Raw genomic sequence first — 17,419 nt, forward strand, 5'->3', positions numbered from 1 at the left:
GCAGTGCTTCTGAATCTCACAGACCATTTTATATGTCTGAAAACCACACTGCATGGAAAAAATAAAAAAGTTGATCTGTGTCCAGACGCCTCAAGGAAGAATCTTATTGATACCTGTTAGAGCAAATTCGTGTCTCTCTTGTACTAATAAAATGCAGCATTTTGTCCTCTGTCAAACTTAGAGACAAAATATGAAGCTGGGCCCAGCCTTAAACTTCAGCAGTATCTGTGTGACTTTCTGACCCAGGGACTCAGAGAAAGCTTTATTCTTCTGAACTACTGAATTCTCTCTAGAAGTCATAATTTATTTCTTCCACATTTGTAGCTGACTGTCTCTTCCTATTGATGCTGATTTCAGTGGGGAAAATCTTTAAAACTCTGGACTAAAGATATTTTCTATTAAGTTGACAGCTCCAGGCTGGATTGTCTCCTTGCCTGTGCCAAATTTGAACTGACAGATATCCACACAAATGTATCTGATCAGCAGTTTAAATAACAGGTTTATATTTTTAATATTACTAGCTCAATATTTCCCCACAGCCTGCCCCCAGCTGGTGAAGAGAAGGTAAGAGTTGAGTTTAACTTTCTTTTTTAGACTTTGCCTTTGTTCTTTTTTTAGGTAGTATCTGCAATGTTATCTAGCAAAGTCCAGAGATGAGGCACCTCTGCATAGCCCCAGCAGCATCTGTTCCCTATCCTGCTGGCTCCTGCCTCCACAGTGGTCTCACAACAACAGGAATTTTGTGACCATCTAAAATGCTGGGAAATAGTATCTGCATAGATGAGTTTTCTAGCTAAGTGTTTGCCTTGTGGCAGCAGCCCCCTAAATAAACCACAATTTAGTCTTTCCTCACCGGTCTGGGCCGTGTCTCCCTCAGGAAGGATTTGAGGTCTCCCCCAGCCATGAGCTCCAGCAGGATGAAGCGGGGCAGGGCCTGCAGGCTCACCCCGATGCAGCGCACGATGTTCTGGTGGTTGAACTTGCTGTGGAGACAGGGACACACAGTTGGGGAGCAACTTCGACCCAAAAAGCACAGAAAACATTGAAACCCTTTTGCTGCAGGGAATGTTTTTGGGGTATTTTTCCCCCCCAAAAAATAACAAATCTCAAAGGTAGGGCAGCTGGATAAAGCTAAAGCACTACGCCTGCATTCTGTGTCTGTCCCAACCATGTTGGGACAGACAGATGTGGGGAAGCAGTGGCTTTTGGCTGCTTTTCCTCTCCCTGTTTTCTGCATTCTTTTTGAGCTACAGCAAGACTTGTGGGGCATAGGAAGCAGACAATGTCTGATCACAGAGAAAATTCTGCTCTTAATTTCCCCATCCAAGAGGCAGAAGCTGGGCTAGGGTAATGTTGTTCTAAGTAACACACTGACATGGGGATCTGCTTGTGGGGGATGTTTCTTCAGGTCAAGTCTCTAATACTTCCTTATCTCCCCACCTGTCAAATGTGATGGGAAAGTAGTTCCATGGATTCTGTGATTCAGACACTGACATATGACATGACAGCCCCATAAAGTCAAGGCCATCTGTTAGTTTTGACTAGCCAAACCCAAATTCCTAAGGTATGTTCTCCTCTCTAAGAGAAATCAAAAAGATCTTATTATCAATTTTAAAATCTTGGCTTTAAATTTTTCACTTTGGGTAATGAAAACCAATGTGGATCCTTTTGAAAATAAAGCCTTTAATCATTTGGTGCCTTTCCATTTGTAAGAAGAACAGAAAAGGATGGCAATGCCTGTTCTATTTGTGCTAAAACTACTGTATAGATGTGCTGAGAGGACACCACCTATGAAGAACTTTTTTTTTTATTTTGTTGGGCTTTGCAAGCCTACACAAGCAGTGTTGATGTGATTCATACACACCTAATAATGAGAGCTTCCATGAGGAAGTCGAGCTCATCTTGCTCTGAACAGACTTCTGGCAATGTCTGGAAAAGAAAGAACAGGTTGACAAGGAGAAGATACTTCAACTTACAGATTAGAACACCTGACACTAACACTGTCTGCAGCAATCCTCCTTTCTCAAAAGAAACCTCACCCTAAGACAACCACTAGAGCATTGCTAAACTAGACTGTGAAGCCTGTTGAAAGGTAAATATCAGAACTCTTGGCCCATCAAGGCCATTGTCCTCCTCCTCCCAGCAAAGGAAATAGCCCAGAGTGCACAGAGAACTGTTCAACATATGGGACTCTGCTGTATAGAGGATGAGGAGTGAGGTCACAGCTCCTGAGTTCTCTGCAGTTCAGTGATCATCCCTTCCTGCAAGACTGGGATCTGTAATCAGAAGCAGAACTGTGCTGCTATGTAATCTCTAAGAGGAAACAAACCAGCTAGACTGCTGAAGGCCTGGAGAACTCTACCAGGATCTCTTAGGAATTAGCTTCACATCCAATGCATATCCATCATGTAAGGGAGTGGTGAGATCCCTGGAAAACCAGCCAGCTCCTACTTGCAGGGTCTTTGATGTATGTGCCAGCAGCTTTTGGCCCTGTGAAGACTTTTGGACAGATTACCAACCAGGTGTAGCATGGGGAGGACGGACAGAGGATGGATTTAGCTCTCATTCCTGCAGCCTACTGTGGCTCTGTGGGAAATCTTTGCCTATTTACTATTCACAGTCCTCTTTTAGTAGTCTCACATACCCGTATCCTACAAGCTGTACTATTAAAGTGTTGCAACAGAGCAGCAATATTTCTAGCCACGTCCTTCAGGACTTATAGCAATGCTTCACTCATCTTCATTGTTACAATGCATTGGGACTCTTGGGTGAAAGGTGCATGAAACCATCATGATAACTCATTCACTGTCACTTACTTTCACAGCCACCTGCAAGGGAGTGGGGTCGCTGGGGATCCCTGTCACCTGACCTTCATATACCTCACCAAAGGCTCCGTGGCCCAAACCCCTGGACAGACCAGAGAAGACAAGAAGGTTTTACTGCAGAGAACACACATTATAACACTGTGGACACAGCTCACAGGCTCACAATTTTCATGGCAGTGTAACAGGGAGAAATGGATATTGACAGTATGATCTCACCAGACCTTGGTGAGGTCGTCCATGAACCTACATTTTATTCAACTGGAAGGGAAAGCAGTCCATGGAAGTGAACATTCCCCGCTGAAATCGAGCTGCTGGCATTGCAGCACGTAACAGAGAGCACTCATCTATGGCTTTGGCATCAGTGCTCAGTGGTGGGTGCTCCAAAACAGATCAATAAAGACAGGACTTGAGTCTTGATGTTTACACACCCTAAACACATTAACAGTTCCCCTGATATTTCTGCATCACCATTAAACAAAACATTGAGCAAGAAACTAGGAGGCACAATGATTCTCAAAAGACCTGAATTCTAAAGCAAATAACTTTTCCTGACTTATTGTGTGATTCTGGGCAAGTACCTTAGCCAGTAAATGGTGATGACAGTGCTTTGTAAAGCCCTCAGCTCTAAGAATTTGTGCTGAGAATCGTTTCTGGCAGTGATCATGTTATGAAATGTACAGTTTTATTTTGAATAAGATTACAAGAAAAAAAGAAAGGAATAAGGGTAATTGTACAATAGATTCTGTTCAATGCCTTTGTGATACAGATTTTGCATACCTGTCTATTCAGTCCTCACTCTCTTAACCTTAAGTCAACTGGTACAACAACAGCTATTTCACATCAGTGGCCAGTCACAATGACATGGTGAAATATAGCAGGGGATGAGGCTGCACCCCAAATCCTGAGTCCCTCTTAACCCTGCATGGGCTGCACTTTGGGCAGTAGCATTTCCAGCCTCTAAGAGGCATTCCTGCATCTCAGTTGGGTAAAAGGCTGCATGCACTCTCCTGTTAGAGCCAGGTCTGGGCTGAGGGCTGCATCGATTCTGTTCTCTGCTGCATCAGTGGACTGCTTTTGCATGGGCTGCTGCCCTCCAGCTGTGTTGTTCATAAGCTCTGTCTGTAGTTTTGCCAGGATAGAACCAGTCTGGGCATGAAATCACACCGAGGACTCGTGTTGCCTGTGACTCAACCACTTTGTGTAATAACATTTTGTAGGTATCAGCTTGAGACACCATTCTTGGCTCTGCCTGACCAACCTATTACAAACTGAGGGGATAAGCCAGATCTTTACAGCTCATAACTCACCCTCCTTCCAAAAAGTCCACTTTTCCTTCCCTTGTCAATTCCCAGCTGTATCCTCTGCTGTCTGTTTGCCACACTTCAAAAATCCTTTCAAAGTCCAAGTGACAAAGGGAGCAGCAGCACAGGGTACACTGGAAACCTCCAGGTGCAGTCCAGCAAGATGTGCAGGTAAGGGGGAATGAGATAAGAGACAGCAAAATATTGCAGACTGCATAGACTGCTCTGAGCATAATTTGTTTTCAGCACCTTAAGCTTCTCAATTTCCCAAGGACTCCTGCTTCCACTTTTTATTTTTTTGTGTAACACTGCATGGTACCAGGGTACTGTCACATTCACAGGTATCCTGCAGTAGAGCAAAGTGTGCAAGAACTCTGAATTTTCAAGCTTTTCTTAGGAGACACTTTAAAGCTTTTCAGAAGTTCACATCCAGACATGATTATCTTGCTGGCTTTATATCCCTGTCTTTTTAATACTGTCTGGCATTTTTAAATCCATTCTTTTCCTTGCTATTGCACTTAAGGATGTCATTGTCTTTACCAAAGACCCCATCAAAGATTTTAAAGGGCCTTCTACAAGCTTCAGCCATCCCAGAATTTCATCAGCTCATGGCAATGGGCCATTCACTGCATAGCCTGTAAAAGATGTAACTGAATTACTGGTGATGACTGTTCAGTTCTCCTCACAATCCCAGGAGATGAACACTGCACCTGCAGAAGGTCAAGGTGAATGCCAAAATCTAGTCCCCTCCACACGAGCCTAACTACTGCAGCTTTACATTTTATGGAAAGCTTTTTTATGGTCCAGACCTAAAAGTGCACAAGAATTTGCACAGAGCTGTGTGTTCACACCTCTCTAGGAGAGCAGGGACGTGTGGGTGTACAACGTGAAGGGTGGGGAAGGCAAAGATGGATTTACCGGATCAGGGAGATGTTTTTTCGAGGCACCTCTTTAAGGTCACTAATGGAGGTGGTTTTTCCTGCAAAGCAGTAGTTGGGGTTGTAGTCAGTCATGATGGTGGAGGTACGCAGCTTGCTCAGTTTGTACTCTGGGCTCTGCAGCTCCATCTGCATGGCTTGCAGCTCCTGGTGCTTGCGGCGATACACTAAACAGGAGAACACAGTTAACCACGGCCAGAGACTGGAGTTGGGACAGCCCTTCTCACTGGGATTCCATTCTGCTGTGGCCAGACTTCAGGGAATCAAACCAGCCAGTGACACTGGCATGTTTCTGTACATCAAATAATTACAGATAGAAAATGGGATCTGAAGATATCCAGGAACCTTTGATTTGCACATCTTACAAAGAAACAGGCTTGCTCGTGGACTGTCAGGAAAGAGTAAAATGAATTTCACTTGGAGAGATCTCAGAGTTCTGATGTTGTTTTAATGCTCTATTTAGTTTAACCAGACCTTCCAAATACAAGTTCAGTTTGAAACTTGTGGGAGGTGGGGTATAACTGACTTTCCTAAATCACACAGAAGTGACTAAAGTCTGAAATTAATTATTGCATCATATTGTTCAAAATGGATAGCCTAAGCTGTTTCCCCAGAATAACACATTGTACATAAAAAATAGCCAATTTTCCAAAACTCCTCTGTTTCTAAACAAGAGAGTAGGAGCACATTTGAAGTCAGTTTATGATATGTTATATTCCTTGCATCACTTCACTGATGCTTCTGCAACAACATTAAAAACCACACCTTGAAAGAAGACATCCTGAGGATATTCCCTGAAATAGTAACTGATATTGCAGGATTTTTTCCAAAAGAAGATGACAATCAGGAGCAGGTTAAATCACTATTGATTTCTGTGGGAGCTGGGTTGAGCCCAAAGACTGTGACGGCAATAGTTACTGCATCTTCTCCAGCAGATGTTGCTCAGGGGAAAAATTGAAGGGGTAAACACGCACTTGCAAAGGCAGATGGATGTAATGACCTATCCACAAACCCTGCCTGTCCTCCATTTTCCTCCTCATTGCCTTTGCTTTGATTTTTTAAATCGTTGCCCTTTCCTGAGATGGAAATGATAGGCTCGTTGGATGGAAAGAGGATTACTCTTCCACTCCTGAGGAGTATTTAGTCATTGTAAAAAGGCACTGTCAGGACAGAAATCACAGACGTAGGACCATGTGCATGCAACTGATAACTCCTGAAATTCTTAAAACCGAAACAGCTGTGCAGATCTAATTTCCTGCTCTTGGTTCATCCCTCTCCTTCCCCAGACCACACACAGTGTGGACAAAGAAAAGTGGCAAAGCTGTGGTTTGAATCCCTGACTCCTTTTCATTGATTCAGATCTGTTCTGCTTGCACCAAATGCAGGTGAGTGAGTGTTTAAAATAAGAACACGAAAAAGTGGAAAATACCTTTTAGAACTTCAAGCAAAAATGCCAAGAATACCCACATCCTACTAAGGAGCAGTTTGTGAAAGGGGAACCTATGTGAGAATTGAATCTTAAATGCCATATATTAGGAGGTGAAATCTGTACATAGGCACAAATAAAGAAGATTTTAGGCATTAAACAGCACCAGATCTCACAAAACCACAAGCAGCTGTGTTCTGGCAGTTGCACAGTACAACACAAAAAACACCATCTCTTTTGAGATGCAGTCAGTAACTGAAGCCTCCTCAACTTGGTCATTGTGGTTAGAAACAACTACAGAAATCTGAAGATGTGTGTGGGAAGGTGTCATTAAATACAGCAGTAGCTCAAAACCCGAATCCTTTTGCCTCTCAGGGCCCAATTATCCCTAGCTCAGATCCAGCCCTCATGCGAAAATATCTTTTGCAGAGAAACACTCACCTATCATGATTCCTGAAAAAGCCAAAATTAAAGCAGCCACCAATGCTGAAGTCACTACAGACAAGACCAAAGAGAAAGGGAGACGAACCACTGGCTCAGCTGAAACAGAAAGAAGGAATTACACATTTAAAATTATCTTCCAGGAGCCACTTTTTTGCTGCCAGATTTTTTTCTGCTCTTCTTTCCATTTAGTCATCTGCTGCTTCAATAGTGTAGGAGCAACCTCTGGCATGACTAGTTCTCAGGATCTATGACTTCTCATACTTCATTGTTTCACTTTCCTCAATTAATATCAAGTCATTAAAACAGATGGTTCACTATCAATGAATTAACATGTGAACTCCCTGGGTGGGAAAACAAGACCATAAAAAACAGGGGCAGGAGGTTGTGAGGGTGAAAAGAACATTACATTGTTTGGGTTAAAGTGCTGCTATCAATGCCAAATCACAGCAAAAGCAGGAGGAGGACTGCAATATTTCATCTCCTAAATGCATGTAATCCAAGCAGAAAAACCTGATAACAGTGTGGTGAAGCTGCATCCTCATGTGGGATCATGCTATTAAGGTTTACTTCACCTTGACAAAGTGACCATACTTTTTACCCATCTTACAGGCAGGAATGGTAAAAACACAATTTTCCCATGCCAGTGACAAGCTGAAAGCAGGATCCCAAACCCCTGGGGTCACCTGCTCTAAATGCTGCACAAGAATAGGAAGCAAACTCAGTAATGGAGCTCTGAGCACCTGGTATTGAAAGAAAGGCAAGTATCTCGTTTTATTTACTGTATTTATTTTTTCTCAGAGAAATCTTGCACAGAATTTCTCACAGCTTCTGAACTTTTACTTTCAATGTCCAATTCCTCAGGAATCATATTTTCCTTCACCTTGCTTTTTTTTTTTTGGTTCTTTAAAGAACTGGTCTGAAATTTAAGTTCAGCTGGAAAATTCTTTCAGCAAGCAAACTTTTAGGATTTCAGAGCAGACTCTGAACACCAGCACAAGCAGACACAAAATTTGATTCTGCTCAGATCTGCCCAGGATGCCAAACACATACTGCAGAGCAAAGCAGCACTGCTGCTCAATGCCTCACTCCTCACCATTGATGAGGCCACATCCTGGCAAAACAGCTCTGCAGCATACACCAGCAGGAAAGAAAGTAGCATTCAACTGCAGCCAGGTTTAAGAAAGATTAGACAGCACTTTCAGGATGTCTTACAGTCCAAACCAGAGCCTTTGGCCACACATTTTCTGTCCCACATGTTAGTAGTACCCCACACACCTACTTACCTGTGCAAGACACACCATCCTCTGCCAACTCTGTGCCTGGCTCACAAAAGCAAATGACTTTTTGAGTCTCAAGATCAACATGGCACTCGTCCATCTCACAGTGACTGCAGTTAAGGTGCAGCCTAATTTCCACCTCTCCGTGCCCCTCTGTCACTAAGGAGTGGATGAAGAAGCTCAGTTAATTACTGTAAAGACCATTCTCATAATTTCCTTGGGTTCACCCTTTTCTTTCCTGGACTTTAGTCCCTCCAAGATCAATCACTGCAATATCTTCAAAACTTTCTGGCTGAATCCACCAGGCCAGAGTGCATCTGCCTTTGAAAATACTTCTGACTGTTCTAAAGGAAACTTCTGTTTTTTTAAAAAACAAGTAGTTTTTTTTTGGTTGTTTTTTTGAACACATTGCAAACACATTAAAGACACTGACTTCTGGGAAAACACAGGTTGGAGTTGCAGTATTTATCACTCCCATGCACTGCTGGGCAGCACCTAGATATTTTACGAAGGGATGCTCTAAGCAATTTGTTTGCTGGTGAATAATCAGATGTTTTGTCTGTTTCTTTCCTAAAGTATCTGAGCTATGAGGTTCTGTTATCACTTTCCTTGTCCAAAATTGTTCTGTAGCCTGGTAGTCTGTACTGCTGGAAGTGTTTCCTAATAGGCTTGATGCTTCCTCTCCCTGTTTTTTTCCTGCTACTTCTGTCTATCCTCTGCTGTATTTTATGCACTTTCTGCCTCCTCATGTTCATGGCACTGAGCTGTACCCCAAAAGCTTGTAAGGGGTACTACAATTTTTAAACTTAAGTAAGCCCACGAGAAGACCTCTGACCAGTATGAATACCTTTAAGTGCTGGAGTGTATAAAGTACCAATTGGATTAATAAAGGACACACCATCCTCCCCATCCATCTCTGGGTCATTGTCCACTGCAGCATTGCCACCTACGTCAAACCAGAGGTTACCTTAACAGACTGAGGCTCATAAAACAATAACACACAGATAAACATGGCAACATGCATGAATTCAGCATATTTAGGGAGCATATTCATATTTCATCCAAATGAAAAAAGAGAAAAATTAAAGCATTTAATATATAGGGAATATTTAGCAAGTTGTGGTGTGAACTTCCGGACTTTAGCACTTCAATTTATAATGAAGCTTGTGACAATTATTATCAGTCAATTAGCTCTGTTTAGGTAGACTGTTCCAAACTAAGGCACAAACTTCATCTTTAACCATTTGGATGCTGTGAAACACACAAGCCCCTGTTAAAATTTATGTGGCCAAGAGACTGGAAAGCACCAGTACTCTAGGGCTCAGTTAGTACCCTTGCTGATCAAGGCATGGACTGTGTCAGCAGAGGGAGTGGATAACCTGGTATCCTTCCTCTCCTTTGCCCCCTGAAAGCAGGGTGGTCCACCAGGAGTAGGGACTGAAGGAATTTATGAGTTGCTCATTTCTGCTTGAGCACATGGAACATACCAGAAGCAAAGTATGGGCAATAGATAACAAATATAAGAAATACATATATTTTGTACTTCAAGCATGCAACAATTCCCCCACCCCACCCAAAAATAGCTTTTTCCCTTTAATTGTCTTCATGAAATAAAAAAAAAAAAAATCATGTGAGTCATTCTGTTGGAAAAAAGAAGCATTACACAGGAACATTGGTACAAAACATGCACTTAATTTAAACTCATTATTCCTCTCAAGATTTCTAGTCTACCATATACTTAATTTAAGCTGTGGAGAACCAGGCGTTAAAGAGTCCCCCACAATGCAGATGGCTGCAGAAACTATGTGGCCCAGGAGACTATGGGTTAGTAGAGATCTTGAATCTGGCCCACACCAGTTGTAATCAACATAATGCCATCTGACAGCTGCCCTGAGACACAGAAGCACATGAAATGAGCTCCTTGTTGACTGAAGTCATATTAAGAGGGGTGCTGGCTGGCAGCCTGAGCCTCTGCTCCCAGAGACCACCTGTGCAGGACCAAGGCAGGGCAGAAGCTGCCTCCATTCCTTGGCATAAAGCCTGGCTGCCAGTCCCCAGGACCAAAGTCCTCCCAACACAGGTGCTGGCAACGGGAGCACATTGCTGTGGCTCCTCCTGCTCCAGCACTGTCACCCCAATGTGAGAAGCTCAGGAATCACAGCAGGATCTTAATGTCACATTTTGCAGAGCGCAAAGCCAGGGCTGCAGCTGAAGGACTGGCCTCTGGCTCTTTGCTCAAAGCCTCAATGAGTTCATCTAGTGCTAAAAAGGCAACACACAGACATACTAGTACATAACAGTCAAATATGCTAGCTACAGGAGACTTATCATCAGCTTTTGCTGAGCATTAGCACTAAAGGAGGGGAAGGGACACCTTGAACACGAAGCCACTTTACCTATATATCCTCCGCCTCCTCCACCTGAGGAGCACCCCCCTCCACCCCCTCCGAAACCCCCTCTTGTCTCCCACCCCCACTTCTTCATGGCCTGGGGGCAGGATCTTCCTCCAGTAGCACCTTCCAGCAGGGATTTTCCTGACCACAGGAAGGAAGTGTTATCATTCCAGCCACCTCCACCACCTGCAGGTGACAGAAGAGAAAAGGCACAGCCAGGGGTTACTTTTTGTGTAAAAAACACTGGAGGGATCTGCAGGACAAGCTTCCATTCAGAACCCCTCAGCTGAAAGTCATCATCTGCACCTCTTTTCACCTACCATACATGCAAGGACAAGTATTTTCTATAGAAAAGGTAAAAAGATATTCCTACCTACTCTCCAATCACTTATTTCTGGTTTTCAGAGCCTTCCCCTTCTCTTTGATAAAACTCTCTTGAAATAAACTAATGCCAATTCTAAAGTAGAAAAAACTGAATTTATTGTAAGGGGTGTGAAAACATTTCCCACTCCTACTCTCCACACCACATACCAGTGATTCACTTTCAGCTCTGCTGCTTGCTCAGTCCAAGGTCTCTGCACAGAGACTTCTAGACATGGTGTAATTATTCTCTTTCTGCATAAGCCAGAGAAACTCTGAGTATGTCCACACAGCACAAAACAGTGCAGAGACCAGAACAGTCACACTGGCACTGCAAACTCCCACATCAAAAACCAAGCAACTTTGTTTATGAGAGGTACTGCATTATTTTGGGAGAATCTAGCCATTGTTATGGCTATACCATCTCTGAAACCCTTATTTATCCCAAGTATCCAGCACTGTGGGTACCTTCTATTTGCATGTGTTATAACCCTCTGTTCCCCCTGAACTGTATTTTCATGAGTTTTGCCTCACCTTCTTGTGAGGAGGAGAAATCTGGGAGTACCACATATTCACAAAGGTTTTCTTAAAAAGAATAAACTCTCCTTACCTGCAGCTCCTGAATTTCCATTCAACCCTGGAATAGAGGAATCATTCTCCAGTCTTTCTGGATGAAATGTGTCCGTTTTGGCCCTGTAGGCCCTGCCACCACCCCCTGCTGCAATTATCAAGGGGACCGGCTCTCCGTTCTCCATCTTAACAAATTCAGAAATAAAGGCAATGTTCAAACTGAGCCAGACATGCAAATGGAAGTTCAGCCACATCATAATTACTGCATGCTGCACCAAGCAGGCATCTAGGGCTGCTCAGCACTGCACACTGTCATTGCATTATTTATGTACCCACACCCAGAAAATTAATGAATAGAAAATTAAAGAATAGTCCTACCAAGTTCTGCTACAGGAAACAGCAGTGTCAGTAGCTCTATGAATTATATCTACCATGGTGATGGCTCTTAGAAAGCCTGTAATGCCCCATGTCATGACTCTTATCAAATGAAACAGCTAAGGAGCACTGCTCTGCACACTGAGACTAAGAATATTGTCTCAGCTAGCACAGGACAGGAACCATCAGATGTCCACAGCTACAGGACTGCCAGCAGAAAACGTACAGGCTATCCTCAGCTTTCCTTGTCAGGCTAAATGTATAGCTGATGTCTCACATTCTACAAGGACAGAGGTGAATGAAGTCCTGCAGAATTTGCCCTTTGCTGTAGAACTCTGCCTCAGCATCTTAGTTTTTATTGGAAAAAACCCAAATCAACCCAGCGGAACCCATTATGTTTGCAAAGGATACTTCAAACCACTGAAACAAGTGTGGCCATATTGAACAGCAGTTCAAAGAACTGTGAAGGGCCAACCCACATCCCTGCATGTCTCAAGTGGAAAGTAAGGATACCCAGAGGTCACTCTCTAGACCATCTCCCTGAGGTGCATAAGGCATTTTTCAGAGGCAGGATGTGTGGATGCTGAAGGTGCCTGGGGACTGTGTTTGCATACCTTAAATATGTAAGTGGCACCACCACCACCACCACCTCCTCCTGCCCATTCATTGACACTTCTGTTCACACGAATCTCTTCTTCAATCACGTTGTTCTCTCCAATGCAGACCTTCTGGATAACATCATTCGTCTGCAAACAGAAGACCAAGTCTGAATTCAGGTAAGAAACCTCCACTCCCTTGTACACACAGAGGCCTCATGAACACTTTCAAAGGATTCATGAACCCTTTGAGGCCCCAAAGGCCTCATGAACTCTTCATCATCCCACAGCAAGAAACTGTCCTCCAGTGAAACCACATGACCAGAACAAAATGAATGCTCCTCTAGAAGAATCTGGCTTTTTCCCTCAACCTTCACCAGAAGAATTTGTTGCCATTTAAATGGAATTATTTTGAAGCAAGCTCAGTGCTGATACCTAATATCACGTAACACAACTCCATAAGCTTTTAACATACAAAATGTAGCAGAATTTGCTGCAAATATTTCCCAGCACTAACAGTCTGTATTTCACAAGAGGAGGACAGGAGTAACTTGGCAAGGATGTGTTTGTCCTGTGTCACACAACAGCCAAATGACAGAGAACCCAAGTTTGTTTACCTCATTTCCAGTTGGTTGGGCCAAGCAGCCCCTGTGCATCTCTGATGATCTTAGCAGCAATTTTACTGCAACTACCAATGCCTACCAAAAGAGCAGCAATCCCACCTTTTACTGCAATGCTCCCCTGATGTTAATGAAAGTACCTCACTAAAAAACCTCCACATTTTCTAGTTAGCATTTTTCCCTTCCATCAATTATCATTGAACGCAGTGAACTTTCTGTATTAAGCAAATCCCCAAATTCACTAACTGATTTCAATCACAATATTAAACCACCATTTATACCTACTTCAGGACTATGACCTAACTACTGTTTTGGTTTAAAATTGGAGCACTAAAGGACATGACTAGCAGGACCCTGCTGTGAGCATTTTCAAGTTTCAAACTTTGCTTCTAGCCTATTTTACTTCACAGGTTTTGTCTCAGTAACACTATCTTATATGTTATATTGCACATATAATGCACAATTAACTTACTAAACCAACAACACTTTTAGGGGAAAATGCACAAACATTTGTTATAGTAGGATTGACCTTCTGCTTCCTTCTACTTTCATGTGTGTGTTTTCTTTTGGAAGAAGAACCTGATAAAAGCATACTCAAATTACAAATTATTCTGCTGACCACACCATATATTCTAAGCTGTGCTAGAGAATGAGTGGCATTGCTTTTGTGTGCAGACTTGCCTAAAGAACTAAGAGTCCTCCTTTCCTTGTTTTTTCCCACTCCTTAATTGATTTGGAGTTGGGTGGGAATGATTAATAAAATGACAAAGTCAATGACCCAAAGGAACCACTAGATTACAAAAAAAATAATCCTTCATGGCAAAGACATAACTGATTACAATCCAATCTAGTAAAAGTCCCCTCTACAAGTCAATGCAATCTCTTTGCCTCAATGAAAGAATTACATTAGCACTCAATAAATTCTCACTAAGATTACAGTGGCCTGCAATTTAATGAGTCCATATATTACCCTCAGCTGGAATTTCCTAGTTAAAGAGGCTGGATGGACATTTGAGTTAGGCCATTTCTCATTTCAAAAAGGCTTTATATTAATGGTTTGTTTGTAGAAATGTGTAATTCTAGTTTGAACATTATTTACTTCAGCAGCCAGCCTTGAGAACACCTTTTACTTGTCTATATCCTTCAACCTTTCTCTGCTCTAACAAACTGCTAAGCTTTCATCTCTTGGATGCCAGCCATTATCAGCTGAGAAATGCACATAATTTAAATGTCCAGTTCAAACCTGCAGGTGAAATTTCATCAGAAAATGCACAGTTCGCTCCATGAGAATGTCCTATTCCCACATCCTCCTCCAAAGAATACTTAACAATTAATAAACTTCTGTACATGCAAATAGTGCCCATCTTTCTATCAAGACATTTGCAGCAAGGGTTAGTTAGTAACATGAAAATCAGGACTGACCCAACCATGACTGATTTGTCTTTCCTATTCCGCTAGGGAGGATAACCAAGCAGGCCCTGTGACATGGGTATCTCCAGAGGTGCAGAGCATATGAAAATGGCAGGGCTGGGCTCAATAGTGGAACAAGGGCAAAACCCTGCAAAATCAGCCTTGAAGACTGATCTCCAGAGGAATGGAAGGCAGGGTTGTCTTTTGTCTCCAAGCCCCTACACAGGTGCTCTGAGATACTCAGACCAGTCAGGAACCTGTTGTGTATTATCAATGGGGCCCAAATGCTGAAAAGAAGCAAGCACAGGGACATGGTGCTTCATGTTCTCATGCTCTCCCAGTAAATCTGTACCTATTACTTGACTCCTATAGGCCCAAACCCCTTGAGGACAGTGTTTTTCTGTGTAAAAAGACAAAACTCCATGGATTGGTAGAAGGGATGAGGGCAAAACAGAAAGGCAATCACTTACACTAGGACAAGCATCTTCTCCTTGCTGTCCCACCAAGATATAGAGCGTATCATCCTTCTGGAGGTCAAAAATTCCCAGCACAGACACTCCGTGGGACCGCACCATGGTGTTCTTCCCTCCTTTCCCACCTGCAGCTCCATAGCCTGAGATGCTGCAGGAACAAGAAAACAAGAGGCTGCCACCTGAGCTGTCCCAGGCAGGTGGAAGGAGGCATAAACCCCTTTGTGCACTGAGCATTTTGCACACCTGAGCATTTTGCATGGTGTCACAAAGCTGTGCTCTGAAGACCTGACATTCTAAATAAACCCAAACCCAAAGCCTGAAGACTGATTTTCTGCTCTGTTTGAATCTGTGAGCTTGGGTAGTTACAAAACAGATTCTTTCACATTGATTATTGGGCAAACACAGCTGAAAACAGAGCGAGCAAGCCCATATAGTTTCCAGCTTTAATATATGAAACACATGTTGTTTCCCAGAAGGCACATCCTTGAGAAGTTTGCAGCAAGGAAGAGAAAGAACAGAAGCAGGAGAGCTGGTGAAACCAGGACATATGGCTAAAGAGAACATTAAGCATGAGATTGACAGAGGGAGATTTGAGAAAGCAGACAGCATAACTGGTCCTGGTAGTATGGACCAGATGGAAAACAGCTCTCCTATTCCCAGGACCAGAGGAATACAGAAAGAAAAGTAGATGGAGATGACACTACCTGCAGTAAACAAGGAAGGCAAAAGCCCCCTGGCCAAGCTCATGGTGATCAGGAACATCTCCCTGTCTCCAGCCAGGAGTGGGCAGGTTACACACAGGCTGCTGCAGCCTCAGTTAAGGCTCTGGGATTTTTATTTCAAACAGTCAAGATTCACAGGTGCTTTCTGTTGCTGCTGTACCCAAAGATGTGGCTGGAACACGGTATTTCTCATCTCCTCCCTCTCCCTTTCTAACAGTGGACATACTTAAAACAACTTTTAGCAAAGGATTTTAAAGCACTTTTAAAAAATCATGGTAAAACACACATTTCTGAAACAAAACACAGAGTTACTCAACTTTCTGAGCAGGTGAATAATGGTATAGCAACCCAATTTACATATGAAATAAGCAGGCAATTCGCCACTGACATTAGTAGCATGCCATGTGCTTCTGTGAGAGCAAAATTCCACCTGGAGCACATAACCAGAGACTGCAGGACTCAAAAATGGCTCTCAGCTTCCTACCAGGCACAGCATAGGTGCTCTGCTTCAACACCTCCTTTCCTCCAGCACCTGGCTGCTCTCTGCCCAGCACAGTCCTGCCTGCAAACAGGCAGTGTCTCATAAAGCATATTAGACCCTGGCAATGTGACATGATTATGTTCATGCCACTGCTGATAACCAAAGCAATCAGTCCTCAGCCAGGCTGTACCAGAGCCAGCAGAAAAAGTGATGGACACAGCACTGGGCCACCCTGAACAGATGCTGCATGAATCTGAAAGCTGAGTTGATTTACTGCAGGATTTTGCAATGGCTAATGAGGTGCACTACCAGGCACAGCAAGCTGGCAGGGCTAATTGGCTGCCAGTAGGGGCCATACTTGTCCATGTAAGAACAGATTTTGCATACAAGCAGTGATATCAGAAAGCTCAGGAAACCCAGTCTGGCCTCACCCAAAGGCTGAAGACAAATAAAACCCAGTATGTTCAGGTGGAAGTCATTCCCTATTCAAAACAGGTGTCACTAATTAAACAATTATCTTGACTTCAAACCTTTGGAGGATCCCTTTCATTAGCAACACCTTTCTTTTACAGGAGGAAGGAAGCCATTTAACCACATTGGCCCTGAAGAAAGGTTCAGCCCATTCACAGCAAGAACACAGAGTACCTCCCACTGTCTTCCTTCTTTTCTTTTACTATGACACTTGTGGGATGTGAAAAAGAAGCCCATACCTTCAGGAAGGGTCAGGATGTGCAGAGTGCAAACCAGGGCTGGAGAAAAACACATCCAGGTTATGGGAAACACTGGAGCTAGTCTTGACAGTATGAGAAAATGCTGTGCCTAGCCTGGCTGACTCAGAATAACACCTTTTTGCTCACACTGGGCTGTGTTCTTGTGCACCTTACAAAAGGAACCATAGAGAAGAGAAGACATTGGAAGTGATCAGAAATGGGGCACTCAGCAAAACGGACCTAAACCTCTTCCTTTAAAAATGGAAAGAAGTAGGTTAAACGATGGTAATGTGTAATTTGTTACAGTCCATTCTCTAATACTTGGTCATGAGACCGAGATGACCAGACCTTCTGAACGTTTAGAAGGAGATCTGAAACAAAAAATACTCTTTTATAATGTTTAGCTTCATTGTTACACAATATGAAGTCCCATGAGAGTGAACCAGAGCATATAAAAGCTCCAGTTTTCAAACACGGGCACTACAGTGTGTGGCAGCT

General features: G+C 43.1%; 1 protein-coding gene across 4 annotated transcripts in view; it reads right to left on the reverse strand.

Moving 5' to 3' along the window:
• The window catches only part of ALK (ALK receptor tyrosine kinase), a 305,535-nt gene that overhangs the window by 17,192 nt on the left and 270,924 nt on the right, over window positions 1-17,419 (reverse strand). For 2 of the 4 annotated variants that reach the window (XM_026797338.2, XM_014271871.3), the window contains 11 exons: window positions 15,006-15,156; window positions 12,524-12,655; window positions 11,575-11,719; window positions 10,608-10,790; window positions 9,059-9,157; window positions 8,218-8,370; window positions 6,932-7,030; window positions 5,045-5,231; window positions 2,817-2,907; window positions 1,865-1,929; window positions 854-983 (listed from right to left, as the gene is read on the reverse strand). In XM_026797338.2, coding sequence (XP_026653139.2) covers window positions 854-983; window positions 1,865-1,929; window positions 2,817-2,907; window positions 5,045-5,231; window positions 6,932-7,030; window positions 8,218-8,370; window positions 9,059-9,157; window positions 10,608-10,790; window positions 11,575-11,719; window positions 12,524-12,655; window positions 15,006-15,156 — 1,435 coding nt within the window. Of the gene's footprint in view, window positions 1-853; window positions 984-1,864; window positions 1,930-2,816; window positions 2,908-5,044; window positions 5,232-6,931; window positions 7,031-8,217; window positions 8,371-9,058; window positions 9,158-10,607; window positions 10,791-11,574; window positions 11,720-12,523; window positions 12,656-15,005; window positions 15,157-17,419 lie in introns of those variants that run through there. The other 2 variants (XM_074536919.1, XM_026797340.2) reach the window with 2 other exon arrangements.

The sequence above is a fragment of the Zonotrichia albicollis genome, chromosome 3, assembly GCF_047830755.1.
Source record: "Zonotrichia albicollis isolate bZonAlb1 chromosome 3, bZonAlb1.hap1, whole genome shotgun sequence".
NCBI lineage: Eukaryota > Metazoa > Chordata > Aves > Passeriformes > Passerellidae > Zonotrichia > Zonotrichia albicollis.